This window comes from Onychomys torridus, chromosome 1, assembly GCF_903995425.1.
Source record: "Onychomys torridus chromosome 1, mOncTor1.1, whole genome shotgun sequence".
NCBI lineage: Eukaryota > Metazoa > Chordata > Mammalia > Rodentia > Cricetidae > Onychomys > Onychomys torridus.
Window position 1 is genome coordinate 80,113,044 of NC_050443.1, and position 17,230 is coordinate 80,130,273.

Consider the following 17,230-nt stretch of genomic DNA (forward strand, 5'->3'; position numbering starts at 1 on the left):
CATGGCAACAGCAGTCCTGAAGTCAGGAACCCAATGAACACCTTCAGATACTCCCTCTTACCCGGTTACTCAGCTGTCCCAATCTGCACACTATTCACAGTGCCACACTCAGGCTCATCCTCTCAACACAGTCCCTACCCCCCACAGGACCGGTGAGAGCATTCAGTGAGTAAATACACATAAACGCTCAGATCAAGCTGAGGATATAACCCAGTGGTTAGAGCACTTGCCTAGCATGCAGGAGACCAGGTTAGATCCCCAGCATTGAACATAAAGTTAGTTAAAAAAAAAAAAAAGAAAGAAAAGTGCTCAGACCTGTATCTGGTCAAATTCTCAGCAAGCTTTTCTGCTGTGACAATTACCAAGCAACTGCTGTGTGCTGGTTCCTGGGGCTGGGACCGTGGGCTGTGGATCCAGTGGATGGAGCTGTCACATTCTCTGCTCACCATGGCAATGGCAGTCCTGAAGTCAGGACCCCAGTGAACACCTTGACCTGAGCTTACAGTCAGCTACTGTGGATCTGAGAAAATTCACTCCCCAGCACTGAAATGAGGCCCACCTGGGTTATAAATTCCACCATTCATGGTCTCTGAGACCTGGACCAGATCTCTTACCTTCTCTAGCCCCAGGGTCCAATCGCCACCATACCCTTATGGCTCTTGTGCCAGCTTCCACCTCCTGGTCCCCCAACGAGTGACTATTAGGCTGGTATAGGTATAAGGGTGCTCAGGAAAAGTTGGGGCAAGTAGCCCCAGGGCATGGTGTGTACTCTCCACACCATTTATTTAATAAATAAATGTACACTGGAGCTCCACTGTGTGCCTGGAACGGGAGGGTTTGGCATGGGCAGCCACCTGACCAGAACTAAGCATTGAGTCACTGTGTGGTCCAGGGGCCCCCATTCACATCTTCACACCCCAGGGCATTTGATGAGTGTTGCCTAGCAAGCGGGGCAGAGGGGCTGTAGCTGTGTGTCCTGGACAGGGAGATGAGAAGCTGAGGGGCACAGACCTATACAGGGGACTCATCGGGGGCCTTTCCCACTCCAGGGGCAGGGACACAGACAGAACATAGCACAACACTGAGGAACCAGAGCGGGTGAAGGATGGGGTTCAGTGGGGAGAAGACCCAGGAGAGAGAAGGCCTGTGTGAGTAAGGAGAAAGAAGCAGATGCCTGGGAGGCCACAAGAGGCCCAGACCCAGGTGATGATGTAGGTAGGACAAGAAGGTAGTTGGGGATTAGTCTGACCTCCTCCTCCTCCTCCTCTTCCTCCTCTTCCTCTTCCTCCTCCTCCTCTTCCTCCTCCTCCTCCTCCTCCTCCTCCTCCTCCTCCAGCTTTGGGGCCAGGCCCTGGACTATTTTTAGCTGGGGCTGAATTTAGCCATTCCCTCGGAAATTCCGCACCCGCCCCAGGCAACGCCCCCGCTGGCCTTGGGGAGAGGCCTGGAAGTGGCTGGTCCAGGCAGGAGTGGAGAGGGCCAGCTAAGCAGCAAGAGGCCGGCAGGGGTCTCAGGCATCTGATGGGGAGCCAGGCTCAAGCTAAGCACCAAATCTAAGTCATTATTCCCCCTTTATTCTCTACCCAGATCTCTCCCAAGGCTTTCTGAGGGCCGCAGTCCAGCACTGCGGGGTTTGGGGGACAAATATGACCTCAGGCCCCACTGTGACTCATGCTGCCAGGCTGCCTACTAGTCCCCACACTGCTTACTCTAGCCCACCTCTTGAGAGCCTGAGCATTAAGAGCCACAGCCGGGATTCCCACCTCACAGATGGGAAAACTGAGGCAGGGTGACTTGGCCTGGATCAGAGCTAACAGGATAAGTAAGCCTGCGCCCACACAATGGCTTCTTCCAAAACAGCCAACTGGAGGTATAGCCTGGCTGTTTGTTCCCTGGGGACCCCTTTGAGTGTCAGGGAGCCTGAAGTTGGACAGGGCCTTTGGACTGGACTCAGTCTTTCACCCTTCCAGAATGCAGAGAAAAGTCCTGCCTGGGAGAAGGGGCATGACTCACCTTTGGTCTTGCTCCTCTGTCTCCTTTTCTGACTCAGGTAAAGGAAGGAGTCCTCTCCCTCCTCCCGCTTCTCACAGAGCTTCTAAGCCTAAATTCAAACCCTCCGATTGGACATCCGAATTCTCTCTGGACTCAGTCCTCTTTTGGCACGTGCCCACGCCCCTGGGCTCGGGCTTCTCACCCCCCTCTTCCAGTCTGAACCTCACGGGGCACCATAACGAAGCATGGATGTCAAGTTGGCAGCATGCCCCTTCAGCCCCTCACCCTCCATAGCTCCTGCTGCCCAGGGGTGGAACTCAGCACATACAGTCTCACTTGAGACCTCTGTTCTCCATCAGCCTCGGACACATACAATGGCTTTCTTTTCCTGCCCTGGCTAGGACCAATTCCCTCAAATGCCAGTGAACGCCATCACTTCCCCTCCAGAACCCTCAGTGACCTCCCCCAAACCTGAATCCACAGGCTGGGCTGGAGCTATGGTGAGGACCACAGGGAGGGCTCCTGAGACTGCTTCACTATCACAGGGTGTCAGGAGGTTCCCTTTCTTAACAAAGCAGGGGCAGGGGGTGGTGAGAAGACAAGGCCGGTGTCTAGAGTCTTTCCAGATGGGCGACCCTGGCACCCCAGGCCCTAGCCCCTCCTTTCCCTCCTGGTCTGCCAAGGCTTTGGTGCTTCAACACACCCACTCAGGGGTACAACCATGTACCAGAACCGAAACCATCAGCCAAGAAAGACGGAGTTCTCGGGACTTTTATTGGGGGGAGGGTCCTTCTCATCTTTCCCTCTCTTCCGCATCTGTTCCTTAACCTCCAGTGCCCCGTCCTGGGAAAGAACTGAATGTTTGTCCAGAGGTGGGGGAATGGGGTCTCAGCAATCCCAAGAGGCCCAGCTCTGGGGCTGGCTGGCAGCCAGGAGCATGGCCTCCTTCTCTCCTGCTCCACAGAGCTGCAAAGAGCAGGGCCTGTCACCCCCTGGGAACCAATAAACAGGAAACCGACACCAACCTTACACTTGCTCCCTTGCCTGGAACCTCCGCCTTCCCACTGGCCCCAGACCTGCCTGCCTCTCCCTGCCCCCAGCATCTCCAGACAAAGGACGTCAATCTCAAATTAACTAACAAAATCCAGTGAAGACTTCCGGGTTCTTGGGAGAAAGTGGCGGCAGCGGCGGTCAGAATGCTTCATGTTCTGACCAAAGGGCTCTAGCCTGAGAGTGACATCTGAAAGCACACACCAAGTGGCCACACTTCTGAGAGCTGTCTAGCTCTGGGGTCCTGGGCTGAGGGGTTTGTGAACATTATCTTTTTGTCCTCATAACTCCTCAGTAACTCCATCTTACAGAGCAGGAAACCGAGACTCACAGTTGAGGTCCAATGTTAAATATTAACATTGTTAACTATCACCCAGCAAGCACAGCAAAGTTGGCCCACCAGGCACACAGGCTCTGGGCCCAGAAAAGGAAGCAGAGGGTCCAAGCCCTGGGGCCTGGAGCGGGGACCCAGAGAGAGGGCTTTGGCTCATCGCTGCCTCCCACACTTTGCTTAGCCATCCCAGGCAAGCTGTCCTTAGGGCTGGTGGGGACAAAAGAGGGAGCCCCAGAGAGAAGAGGCCATGGTGGTCTCCTGTCTAGAGATCTGTCCTCTGCTCCATGGCTGAATCACAGTCTCAGACTCATATCCTATCCTAGCATCTCAGACAGGAAGGGAGAGGTTAAGATTGCTTTCCTCCTCCTCCTCCTCCTCCTCCTCCTCCTCCTCCTCCTCCTCCTCCTCCTCCTCCTCCTCCTCCTCCTCCTCCTCCTCCTCCTCCTTCTCCTCCTTCTTCTTCTTCCTTTTTTAAATGTGTATTAGTGTTTTGCCTGCATTTATGTCTATGTGAGGTTGCTGGATCCTCTGGAACTGTAGTTACAGATAGTTGTGAGCTGTCATGTGGGTGCTGGGAATTGAACCCGGGTCCTCTGGGAAAGCAGTCAGTGCTCTTAACCACTGAGCCATCTCTCCAGCCCCAAGACTGCTTTTTAAAAAGTATTACATTTATGTATATGTGCACATGCGTGACACAGCGTCTATATAGGCCAGGGACAGGTAAGGTGTGAGAGTTGGATCTCTCCTACAATGTGAGCTCTAGAGACCACACTCAGGTTGTCAGGCTTGATGGCAAGCATCCTTACCTGCTGAGCAACTGTGCCAGCCTGGTGGGGCTGACATTTCTTGAACATTACTAGGCAGCAAACATCTTGAATGATTTCACTTCATCTTAGCATAAGACATTGTGAAGTGGATCTTGCCCTGTTTCATACACTGGGGGAATTTTGAAGTGCTTGTCTTGATTCCTACCACACACTAGCTCTCAGGATGAAGCCAACCTCTCCAGCATGTAGCCCCCACCTTTTCATCTGCCTCCCAGCTCTCAGCTCTGCCCTTGGTCAAGGCAGTCTGGTCCAGACATGGCTTCTGCTCCCTCCCAAGGCTCCCACCTTCCCTGCTTTCCCTGGCTCTGAGGTCTTCAGCCAACTATCCCCCTTAGTCAACGCTTTACTTCAACATCTAATCAGCAAACCTTAGCCTAGCCACATCTAGAAGCCAAGCCTAGTCCCAAAGGACTCGCTGACACATTTGTCCCTGCCCTTCCAGGCCTGGGCTCAGACTTCCTTTGAACCTCACCTACCTCAGGGTCTAGGTAGGACCTTGGCTGAAAGCTCCCTGGATCCAAATCTTCCCTGTGTGTCCCCACTGGCCAGCAAAGGTTCGGTGTGGACTAACTACATGGCTGGATCCCAAAGAAGCATGGAAAGTTGGGAAGGCAGGATTGATGTTGTGGGCCTGAGACATCCCTAGGCCCAGCATCTACAAGGGGCCTCAGATCACAGAAGCTAACAGTCTGGCCCTTATTTAACAGTGAGGTAGGCAAAATAATAGTCCTCCAAAGATGCTTTGTCCCAATCCCTAGAACTAATAAGGCCAGAGGGACTCTGCAAATGCCATTAAGGGTCCTGGGTTACCCAGGGTGGGCCCGAGTCACACAGAGAGTCTTCACACAGGTAGAAGGCAGAAGGTCTGGGCGAGAGGTGTTTGAAGACGCTATGCTGATGCCTCTAAAACTGAGAAAGAGGCCACAGACCAAGGATCACTGGCGCCCGCCCACCATAACTGGAAAAGGCAAGGGAATTGATTTCCCCCTAAACCCAAGAAGGAAAGCAACCCATTAGCACCTGGATTTTAGCTCAGTGAACCCCATATCAGGCTTCCAACCTCAGGAACTACAAAGTGTAGTTTGAAGCCGATGACCTATAATAACCTGTTCCTGTAGCAATGGGAAACTGAGACACCATCCCACAGCAGCCTGTGAATCTTCCCCACCTCTTCCAAGTCCCTCTGCAGCCCCCTCACCCTCTCCATGCCCGGGGATGGTTTCAAAAGTCTGCTGATTTGGGCTGGAGAGATGGCTCAGTGGTTAAGAGCACTGGCTGTTCTTGCAGAGGATCCAGGTTCGGTTTCAAGCATGGTGACGGACAACAATTCACAACTCCAGGGGACACAGCACCCCTGACTAACTTCTTTGGGCATTAGCCGTGCACGTGGGGCACATACGTACATGCAAACAAAACACTCATACACATAAAGTAAAAATGTTAAAAACCCTTCATAAAAGAGAGTCTGTTTTCCCCAAACTGAGCAAAAAGTTTTAATGTCCTATGCACAGAAACATCGATATTTTGGGGGGACAAGCCTCCTCAGAGAAAGCACCATGGCCTGCCTCAGATGTGAGAAAAGATCATTTCTTTCTTTGCTAGAGGAAGCCAAGAGTAGCAGCTAGTGAGCGGAGCAGAGTCCTCAGCAGCCCAGGACCCAGCCTGCTAACCCTCCTGGTCTGCAAGAGATGCTCTTGCCCAGAACAACTGCTGTGGCCCTAGCAGCCCTGGGAGAAGGCGTCTCAAGGCCACGAAGGCACTTGTGGCTCCAAGGATATGGGACTCTTTAAAGGCCCCTCGGGAGGGAAAGGGTGAGGCTTAGCTACATCCCTGGCCTCCTAACTCCCTGGACAGACCTCCCTGTACTCTGCCAGGTCACCCCTAGTGAACCGTACAGTTACCGAAGGGCCATCTGGGGGTTCAAACGGCACATTATGAACCGGGGCTCAGAGCCTAGCAATCTGGCAGTGTCCTTCAGCCTCTGTCCACCCCTGGGAGGCCCCAGAGGCCTGAGAGGTGGTGGGGGAGGATATCATCTCTGATTAGCTTGGGCTTCCCAGACGACCCAGGGCCCCCATTTCAGGGCCTGCCAGCAAGGCGCCAAGTTTCTTGGGCATGTTTCCCAATGAGTGTGCCAGGGTTACGAGTCTTTCTGGGAAACACAGGCTCCCCCTTCCCCCTGTCTGCCAACTTGACTCATTGGGAATTCTGGGACCAATGTATGACCTGGAGACAGGACACCTAGGCCAGATTACTCGTGAGCCACGGGACAAAGCTCTGTGGGCTCCAAGCCTGCTTCTTGACCTCACCAAGCCTGGGATTAGACGGGAGGGTCATGGCCGCTGCAGCACAAGCTCCCTGGGTAGGGGCCACAGTGGCTACACAGGAAACACTGGGGCCCTAGTGCTCCTCTAGTCTTTGACCTAAGCCCCCACAGGGCAGTAGGTAGCTCTGTCATCTCACCCTCCTCTGTGAGCGATCCCTCTCACACTTAGTCAGCTGCTGGAGTAGAGGGTGGTAGTGTCTTTATTTCTTTGAAACAGGGTCTTACTATATAGCCCTGTCAAGCCTGGGACTCGCTCTGTAGACCAGGCTGGCCTCGAACTCACAGAGCTCTGCCTGCCCGTGCCTCCCGAGTGCTGGGATAAAGGATGTGTGTCACTACATCTGGCAGGCTTGTTCACATGGGTACTAGATGTCTAGACTCTTTGGGCTTCGGCTGAAACACGCCCCTCCACAGCTCTGCTGGCCCAGGCTAGCATCGTTGCTTACGTCTGGGGTCTCCCGACTTGCTTTGCTGCTTCCATGCTGGACCCTGCAAGCCCCACCCAGCAGCTTGGGTCATTATTTCACTCAGAGCCCCCTGACAGTACCTAGCTCTCACTTCGGGTAGATGCCAAGTCCTCCCACTGGCCTCCAAGACCTACCTTTTACTCGCTGACCTCTGACCCCCTACCGCTCAGCTCTATCTACACTACCCAGTGTCCATTCCTCACACACACCAGGGCCTTTGCATTTGCTGTTCCTTTCTTCCCAGAAACCCATCCCTCCCCCCAGCTACCTGCCTCCCTCTCTCACTTCTTCTGGGCATCAGATGTTAACACCTCCTCTCGCAGGCCCCTCCAGACCCCGTGATCTAAAATAATACCCCAGCCTGTCATCCTCGACTTCTTTACCCTGTTCTAGTTTTCTCCCCCAAACCTTCTGTTCCCTGACAGTGTCCTCCTTTGTCGACACGTGTCTTCACCAGTCTGGAAGGCCCATAAAGGCAGGCCTCTGCACTGCTGTCTTTCTGCCCTAGAATGGTGCCCGACCTGGCAACGTCAATGGGCGCTGGGGAAGACAGCTGTTCAGTGCATGGGTGCTAAAACCAAACTTCCACTACAACAGCCTGCCCGGAAGGCCTCCCCTCAGCCTCTGCAAATGCCATCCCCTCCTAGAATCCCTTCCTCTCTCCCAACTTCGCAGGCCTCAGTGCAGGCTGAAGCGACCTCCAGGAAGCCTGCCCGGCCAGTCTGCAGGCTAACATCCTTCAAGAGCGGATTGCTTCTGGGCTCTCGGATGCAGGCCTCGGCTCCCAGGCTGCCCGGGGATGGCTCCACCCACTGTTGAGCACCGCCCCACGGTCGTGCACCACCACCACCACCCCCCCCCCCCCCACCCCCCGAGCAGCCCTAGCAGTCAGAGGGGGAGGGAGGGAGGCAGGACAAGTCCCCACCCTGGGGGAGGGGGCCGGGGACAGGATTAGCTGCAGCGTCTCAAATCCAGCTGGTCCCAGAAATGCTGGGCTGGAAAATGTCACACTCAACTCTGGTCCCTCCTCCAACCCTTCCCCGATGGGTGGACTCATTCCTGGAGAGCACTCCCTTTGCCCCCAACACCACAGGGTCCTAGGAAAGAAGGTGGAGCAGGGGATAAGCCCTGAAAGGGACAACCCTTCTGCCTGTCCTCCCCCATCCCACCCTCCTGCTGGGTGACAAGACATTAATTATAGCTATTTGGTACTGCTCAGAATTCCAAATGTCCTAACCACCTCATCTCCTCCCAACGGAAGCAGTTTCCATGGGGGGGTGGAAATCACAGCAAAGAGCCAAGGAAGGGCAGGAGGAAAACTTGCCTCCAAGTCCCTGCCAGACAAAAGTGGTGGGAAGAGCTACAGCCCAGGCCTGCAGAAGGCAGAGCAGCTGAGCAGGCTGGGCTTGGGGGCCAGGGCTGCAGTGAGTGGCAGAGGAAGAAGGCCAGCAGTTCTGGGGCTTGGGCCAGCTCTGCCTGGCCTTATTATGTGACTTTGGACTTAGCATTCTCTTCTGGGTCTCAGAGTTCTTCCTGCCCAACACTAGGCCCCGGTGAATTGAACACCACCACGAACACACTCAGGCTGTTACACCAAACGTGTAACTGATGCCCCAGCTGTCCCCGACTTACGCCCCTCCTCAGACGGCAGGCCAGTCTCTTAGAAACTGGGAACAATCCCTCGATTCCTTTCCTTTAAGACACCGATAAACTAGGATTCAGGGTGACTCCAACAGTAAGATGGATACCCAATCTTTCACATTGTAAGAAACCATCGGTGCCCGCCATAAAACAGGCACGCAATGAACAACGGCCACTGTTACAGCTATTTCATTATGCCAAGGCCATTTACAATTCTCAGAGACAAGCCACTTCCTGCTTCTGGGCTATAGATGGTGCAAGTGTCAAGGGGCAGAAAAAAATCAACTATAAAAGATTGCTCTGAAGCCCCACAGAGGAATGCCTTGGTGCAAAGGATGGCCCGTGGACAACATAATGTCAACGATGGACCTAACCAGAAAAAAACCAGAGGCCTGCAGCAGGAGAAGTAGTGACCCACTAGCTGAGCTGCCCCTCATTCACAGTACTCAGAGAGGAGACGTTCTCTCCCCTCTGGGCATGCTGACTCTCCCTGCTCCATTCCCTTGGACAGGCTGCAGAATGAGCCCTTCCTACAGAGCCTCAAAGATCAGAATGCCCATTCCCCAGTGCAAAGATGGGAAAACTAAGTCCTAAAGATGCTGTCCAGGTCCAGATAGATTCAGAGGTTAAACAGTGCCTGGGACCCCTGGGGCTCCAGCTTCCTGCCTCCTCACAATGGGGTAGATGCTGAGCTAGGAGAGGCCAGGGACTCGCCACTGCTGGAAATCAAGTCTGGGGTTCCCTGAGACCCCAGTTCTCTCCTCTTAGCACTTTACACTGGTTTATGCTCCATAAGCAGAACATGACAGCTCCTCTCTCGTCCCCTCTTTATTCTGAAGGTCAAGCCACACCACCTCCGCCCACAGTACAGGGATGGTGACAGGAGCCCCAATCCTGAGACAAGGGAACGTTGTCTGCTCAAGAGAAGCCAGCAGGATGCGGGGAGTGGACAGCTGCTCCCCATCTTTCTGGAGCCAGAAGGAAAGGGATAGCAAGAAGAAATTTAAGGCAGCAGATGGAAGAACTTCCTGGCTTAACAAGGGGGTGGAGAAGGAGGCATGGCCTAATGTAGTCCACCAGGTGTCACTGAGGCCTGTGTTTAGACAGCAGTGGGGGAGGAGGAAGCCAAGCCTGGTCACCGAGAAGCAGCTGAGGCAGCAGAGCCTGTCTGGTCCTCTCTCCTGCCCCAGGGAGGGAACGGTCACATCCCCGCCCACCTACAGAGCCTTCTGGGCAGAGCCCATTATCTCCATTTTACAGAAGGGAACGCAATCCACATAACAAGGATGAAACTGGTCCTGGGATTCTCCAGTCTGGCTCTTCTAATTACAGACTCCCCCTTCTCTCTTCTGAAGGGTGAGGAGGAACATCCAGCTGGGCCTGGAGACGTGGGAGGAGCCGAAATGTCAGAGAAAGCCTCTTTCAGGGACAGGAGAAGCCGGTATATTAGAGGACTGTTCCATATCACAGCTCCCTCAGGAGGGAGGTCTCTGGAGGATGTGAAGAGGGCAGGAACCAGTCCTGTGAAACTCTTTTTCCTCTTTGGCCTCAGCCTCCCCCCCCTCCAGGGCTCCCTAATTTCCTGGATGCCCTTCAACTCCCACTATACTTCCATAGGAAATCACTACCTGGAAAAGGAAGCTGGGATTCCCTCCCCCCAACCTCCAAGCATAGAACTGACTCTGGTGCTCAGGCCCCCTAATGGGGTCTCTGAAGAAAAGCCAGATCCAAAAGTCTCCTCTGCCCACTCCCTGTCTGTCCCTCCTGACCGTCTCCATAAGGAAGAACAGAGCTGGGACAGAGGAAATAGAGAGAAACAGAGACAGGGAGTTCAAGGGGCCCTCAAGAGCTCGAGAAGCCAAGTGACCAAATTAGTCCAGGGTGTAGGGTTTCCCAGCTTCTGAAGTCAGCAACACAGTGGGAGCCCAGGCAGGCCGCAGTTGACATAACCCCAGGCCATCCCTGAGCTCAGCTTCCAACCCAGAGCTGCAAATCTACTTGCAACTCTCCCATGCCAGGGTAGACGTTGCCTAGAGCCAGTCTGAATCCATAGCCAAAACCTAGGCATAGCTGAGGCAAGCAAGATAGGAGAAGGGAGAGCTTTGTGGAAGGTGGGAACGTGCCCCTGAGGCCTGGGATCGACAGGACAGAGGTGGGAAGGTGAACAGATGCAGGCTGAGGGGCCAGAGCCTTCACCCTGGCTCACCGAGACTGCCCCATCTACAGGGACCAGAACTGCTCTCAATCCCTCTGAGGGGCCTTTGCCGCCAAGCCTCAGCAGAAACCTGTAAGTCACCACACTTCCCTAACAACTCTAGCTCGAAGCTCCTCTAACTGAGGAGGGGCATGTTGGCATTGGTCCCCTAACTACCTGAATTCACAAAGCAGACTCTCCCAATTCTGCACAATAGTACCTGGATGGAGACTGCTTCATCCACATCCCTCAGACCCAGTCTTACAGATGGAGATGTTAAGTCACAAGAAAGGCCAGTATCAGAAAACTAGAATAAGATTGGGGGTGGACCCCTAAGGCCCTTTGCTGCTCCATAAATTAAGGCCGGTGCCTCTCTAAGTCTCCCAGGCCTTGGGACAGACTTAAAGTCAAGAACATGTTAACTGTGACCTGAAATGAGATCAGTGAAGAGCTGGGCATTGAGACCGGGGCCTGGGCTGAATGTCATCACCCTCTCCCAGACTTTCAGTGCATTTACAACAAAGAACCATGGGAATCTCAAGTTCTGAGAAACATCCCAAGAACCTCAGCAGCCACCACCAGAAAGAACACACCCTTTGACATTAGCAACACCCTGAAGCCTCTTCAGAACCGGGATTAACAGAAGCCCAGTGCCATTCACACTATTCCAGGACAGATAAGCACCTGTGGATCTGGACATTTGCCCACTGAGTAGACACAAACGCTCCTATCAGGTTGGTGCCCATGGCTCTCCTGTACCCCCTCCAAATCTCTCTAGAGCACTTACCACTTGTGGCTTGCTACAGCACTTGCTTGCTGGGGCAGGCTCATCTGGAGCCCTGGCAGCCCCAGAGGGCTTGGTCTCAGCAGAGGGCGGTGCGGAGGGAGGCAAGCAGGGTAGGTCCACAGGACCTGGGGCAGGAACGTCACCAGAGTGAAGGGTCAACATGTACTGCTTAGTGACATCTTCAAGTGATGGTGCCTGCAATGTGGGATGAGCTCTAGCAGGGAAGCCCACAGGCTCTGGCACGGCCACAGGGGGTCCCACAGAAGTCCCAGGCTCAGGCACCACAATAGGTGTGAAGGTAGCAGGCACACTGGCATGTCGAACATGTTTGGAGGAAGACCGGACTTGTGTCTGGCTACCATTTTGGTCCTGGTTGTCCTCTGCTCTCCGAAGCTCCTGGTGACTGCTCCGGGCTGGGCGCTTCTTGGAACCTCGGCGGATGAGTCGAGGGGAGAGAACATTAGCCAGCTTGGGGTCAAGATGGAAGTCGTGGCGGGCAGTGGAGGAGGCAGGTGGGGCAGGTAGGGCCCTCTCTGACTGTGCCCTGCCTCTGGCAGGACCAGGGTCTTCTGGCTCTGCCCACTGCTCTGCAAGGATAGGTTCACTGCTGGATGGAGGCAGCATGGGCTCCACTTCTCGAATGGGCTCCCCTCCTGGGCCCTCAAATTCAGGCCCAGACAACTCCCCACGGCGACTAGGGTCACTCAGAGATTTCTTCTTGGGGGTCTTGCCAGCAATCCTGTCTTCTCCCATACGCCCCAAGGCACCAGGCCCCTGAACAATACTCTGAATGACTTCCTGATAGTCCTTGTTCTCCTCACTAACCACAGACCAGTCACTGTGGCCACTGGTGAGGCCCTCATCCATCGTTGGGGTCACTGGAAGCCCTGTCTTGGAGTTCAGTGAGCCCAGAAGATTGCTGTCCACAGAGAACCCGGAGGGCTCCTCAGAGGCGGCAGCCCGATGACGCTGTGGAATAGGGTCACTCAGGGATCTGTAGGCCTCACTTGCCTCTCCACTGCTTAGATCAGCTCCACTAGGGCCTGAGGGTGGGAGTTTGCGTCTCCTGCGGAGAGCACCTGGTGTTGGGGGGGTCTCAGGAGACACAAGGGCTCTCCCACCCAGACTGTCTTCCGTCCCAACCCCGTGGAGGTGGTTCATCTGAGCTGAGGTTGAGGAAAGAGGTCGCCATACCCCTGCAGGATCTAGGCTGCAAAAGGTGGCACCCAGAGGCTCGGGGCCAGAGAGCTCTGTCCCAATGCCCTCATCTGTCAGGCTGGACTCAGGGCCAGAGAGCTCCTCCTGAGACCGCTGCCCTTGGGTCATGTCGCCTGCCCAGCCAGGGCTTCTAGGGATGACATCACTTCCATCATCCTGCTGTGCACCCATACGCTGTATCTTCTCAAAAACCTGACGGGCCTCCTGCACATACTGATCCTGGACCACGACTGGCAGTGGATCCTCCTCTGTCCCAGAGCCTGCCAGCAGGAGCTCAGAGGAGCTGGGTTTCAAGGCACTGGTGCGAAGCAAGCGTCGAGCCATGGGCTTCTCCGAGCAGCTAAATGACTTTGCCCTGCGCAGGGTAGCTGTCAGGTCCTTGAGGGTGGGTCGAGTGGTGGGTGATGCTGGACTTTGGGATGGCACGGACTCAAGTTGCTCCCCTGGGCTACCTGGTGATGGTGAGTCTCCGCCATCTAGGGGACTGTTCCCGGGGCCCCCACTGGGCTTTCGGACCCTTAGCTCTGAAAGGTCTGAGCGCAGAAAACTGAGCAGCGTCAGCGTCTCGGAGGCGATATCTGGATTCGATAGTGACTTGCGCTGTCGGTTCTTGTCTAGCTCCAGTCCTCCATCCCTCAATGGCCTGGTGGTGCCTACAGGTCCCTTAGTGCGGGACCTAGTCTGGGGCCGCAGAAGGAGCCCTTCTCCCGTTCCAAAACTCGGGGAGCGATACACACCCCAGCTCACAGAACTGCGACTGGACCATAGTTCATCATCCTTGAGGGTCTCGGTGCTAGAATAGCGACTACTACCTCGGGAGCCAGCTGGGCTGGCCAGGTACGCAGGAAAGCTCACCTTAGCCACACGGAAAGGTGCTCCCCCAGTGTCAGACAGAGGCCTTAAGCTCTCTTGAGGACCTGGGACGCAGGGCTGCGTGCCAGTACCCCACTCCCGGAGTCCCTCCTCCATAGAGGTTCTTGGAGACGTCGGAGGTTCGGGGCTCCTGACACCACCTGCTGATCCCAAGCCGCCCAAATTTAGCTCGTCACTGTCCTGGCTGCAGCCACGAACCAACAGAGAGCTTCCAGGCCTGAACCCTCTCCCTTTCCAGCGACGGCCATCCTCACCATCTGGGTCCTCATCACTGCCCGAAGAGTGGCCGCCGAGGTAGGCCGGACTCTGCGGCCCAAGCTGTGGCTGCGGTCCCTCCTCTTCCTCCTCGCTGGAACTAGCAGCCCGGCTGCGGCTGACAGGATAGGAGGAGGTAATGGAGGAGGAGGAGGAGGAGGCCCGGGCCCCGGCCTGCGGTTGGGAGAAGCTATGCCAAGAATGTAAACCATCCGCCGGACGCTGCGCCCGCTCCTGTTGCTGCTGCCGACGTCGCCTCCCCTCGATCCCCGGCCCGGACAGCGGCCGTGCAGAACGCAGGCCAGCCAGAGGGAAGCACGTTCGAGGAGGTGGCGTTGGAGGCTGCCGGGGCTCAGGAACTGAGGACTCCCACGAAGCTCCGTCGGGGCTGGTCGTCCCCAGGGCCTCGGAGTCCACACTTGGTCTCCTGGAGCTCGGGCCGCCGAAGAGTTTGCGCATCTCGGTGACGCTGGGCCAGGCCCCACGCTCAGTGCCTTCAGCTGCTTCTTCTGTCGTGCTGGGGGAGCAACCCTCGTCCCGGGCACCAGCGGAGTCGTTGTCCAAACGCGCCGCGTCGAAGCGCCGGGAAAGCTGGCGCACGGATGGCGAGAGGCTACGGAGCGGGCGCGGCTGCGCGGGGGCGGCCGGGGGCCCCGACGCCAGCTTGGACACGCGCCGGGAGGGCTGGCCCGGGACTGCCGCGGCTGGCCGGCACGAAGCTCGGCGCCGCAACCCGGGGGTGTCCGCGTCCTCTTCCTTCGGCCCCGGTCCGCCGCTCCAGCGCTCCAGCAGTTTGAACGAGACGCTGCGATAAAGTGGGGGCCGAGGTGACCCGTCCGCCATGGTGGTGGCAGTCACTCCGGGGGGGCTGGCCTCGGGGCCCCGCGGCCAACCCCCCCTGCACCCCTGCTCCGAGGGCGCGCAGTGGCCGCGGTCCGAGAGCCTGGATCCTGCACCCGCAGCGTGCGGCGGCTGGGGAGGAGGGTGCGGAGAGCTGAGCAGAGGTTTATCAGTCGAGGATCAAGTTTCTGCGGCTGCGGACGGCAGCGGCTTCATCCTGGGCGGCCCCTCTCGCTCCAGCGTCGACCCCAGGCCCAGCCTTAACCTCTGGGAGAGCGGCCAGGGGCATCGCGGCCCGGCCGGCGAGGGGCCAAGGCTTGGTTCCTGCACTCCAAGTCCGCCTGCGAAGCCCGGCGGCCGGCCTGCCTCCCCCTCGAGCTCCCGCTCCAGCTCCTTCTTCCTCCCTCTAGGCTGCTAGCTCTCTGCTCCCTTTTGTTGCAAATAAACTTTGAGGCAGAGGAAAGGGGGCGGGGGGCGGGGCCTGGCGCCTAAAAGAGGGGGTGGGCTCCGGGAGCGCGCGAGGCTGGGAACACTGTGGGGGGAGGGAATCAGGGAGGAGCCGAAGGAGAAACAAGATGCTTGAACGTTTGTAGACCGAAACGACCCTCTAGGGGAGTCCGTCGGGAAAGCTGCGGGCCGATCCTCCCCGGGGACTCGTTCAGATACACCGGAGCTCAGAAAGTGGACAACTCCGCAGAACGTAGCACGGCGCCTGAGCCTCTTTCACACGGAGGGGCTCCAACATGGCAACCCAAGACCCACAAACTCTGGTACACACCGATACTCAGGTACACGCAGAAACTTCTGGCCGGAAAAGAGGTGGGACCCAGGGTGACGTGGGCGGGGCAGGCCCACCAGAGCGCTTGCGGCTCCCCACCTTGCTCAGACCACGCCTCTCACCCATCCTTCAGCGGCGAATCCCGCTGCACCACGCCCATGTTCCGCCCCGCACCCAAACGCTCCACCTATATCCCACCTCCCTGGGGCCTGTCCATCTCTGACTGTCCCTTAACCCACCCTGTGCTGCTCTAGAAGTCCCACCTCTCAGGACTATTACACACAACTCCCCCCTCCATTTTCCCAGCTGCCACCCCCACCCTCTCTTGGTCCTGGCAGCCTCTCATCTCTACACCCCGCCTCCTCCTTCTCCCTGCGGTCGGGGGTACGTGGCTCTTGCGCCCTCTGCCGGCCGATTCTCCGCTCCCTCCGAGCTCTGTAAAGATAAAACCCCATCCACCCACAACCAACCATGGAAGAGTTAGGAAGGTTTCACTTGCTTTCAGGCGTTTCCTACCCCCTTACTTTGCCAAGCACTCTGCCCTTTCTTCGGCATTCCGCACAAAGGGAGGTTGGACGGGAACGCCCTCATTTTCCTACCGCCAAACCTATACTCCTACCTGCGGCTGCTCCACCCTCCAGACCAGGAAGGTGTAGGTCTCTCCTGCTGCAACAATGATCTACCCTAGAGCTCCCCTCCCACCTCTACTGCAGTCTGGCAAGTCTAAAATTGTTCTGGTTACAGAGGCGTCAACTTCTTCCCACCCTTATCTGCTTCTGTTAGGTCCCTCTTTGCCCAGACGGTTTAAATGTAGGACTCTACATCTAAATGAGCGAGACTATATGGACTGCCTAGGAGGTACGGGTAATAGTTTATGTGTTTTATTTAATCCTCGAGCTACTCTTGGGGATAAACGCTATTAAAGATGGAACAAAGGCCGTTGCAGAAGTCGGAAGGAAAGGGCAGCTCACGTGTGACTCAAATTCAGACTTTAAGGTCTTCAATCATCACACGCCCTCAGACAGCTTTCCCTGGCTTCAGATCTTGATGAAGAAGGAGAGTCTGTCCCCAGCAGCCCTGCCTCTCTGTCAGTGGGCGATGGGCAGAGCTCAGCCTCCTTGGGAACAGGACAAACTCCTTCCGCTCTATTACCTGTAGGCCCCATTCCTTCCATGCTCACCTCATAAGCAGTTAAGGTCAGTGGCACATGCTTTCCCCAACCAACCCCAGGGCCATGTCGGTCCCAGCCAAAGACACTCAGCGCCAGTAACCGGATGTGGGGAGCAAGATGGGGCGAGGGCAGAATGCTGGCTGCAGAGTAGGGGAAGGCAGCCTCTAGCTGGACCCCGGGCCGGCTTGACGCTCACACAACCCCCAGGGTAAGAAGCTGTCCTCCCTCTGGACTACCCATTAGTGTGTAGGACGTCTCCAGGTGTGGAGATTGGCCTCCTGAGTTGAGACCAGCCTCTTGCCAGTCCCTTGCCCAGTTTTATCTCAATTCTGTCTCGAAGGGTATAAGTGATAAATCTTGTCTTCACCACTGGCCAATTAGTGGGCAAGGAATAGAGCCCTGCTGGGTTTGTGCCACTCTGCTCTGCCTTGCTTGGTGACAATGAATACACCTCCATGCTTCTTTGGGCCTCAGCTG

General features: G+C 56.3%; 1 protein-coding gene across 1 annotated transcript in view; it reads right to left on the reverse strand.

Annotated features, from left to right (window-relative positions):
* Arhgef17 (Rho guanine nucleotide exchange factor 17) overlaps positions 1–15,237 on the reverse strand; it is a 59,060-nt gene extending 43,823 nt beyond the window's left edge. Inside the window, exon 1 of the mRNA XM_036187236.1 lies at positions 11,619–15,237. Coding sequence (XP_036043129.1) covers positions 11,619–14,807 — 3,189 coding nt within the window. The 5' untranslated portion in view covers positions 14,808–15,237. The remainder of the gene's footprint in view (positions 1–11,618) is intronic.
* Positions 15,238–17,230: the final 1,993 nt, after the last annotated feature.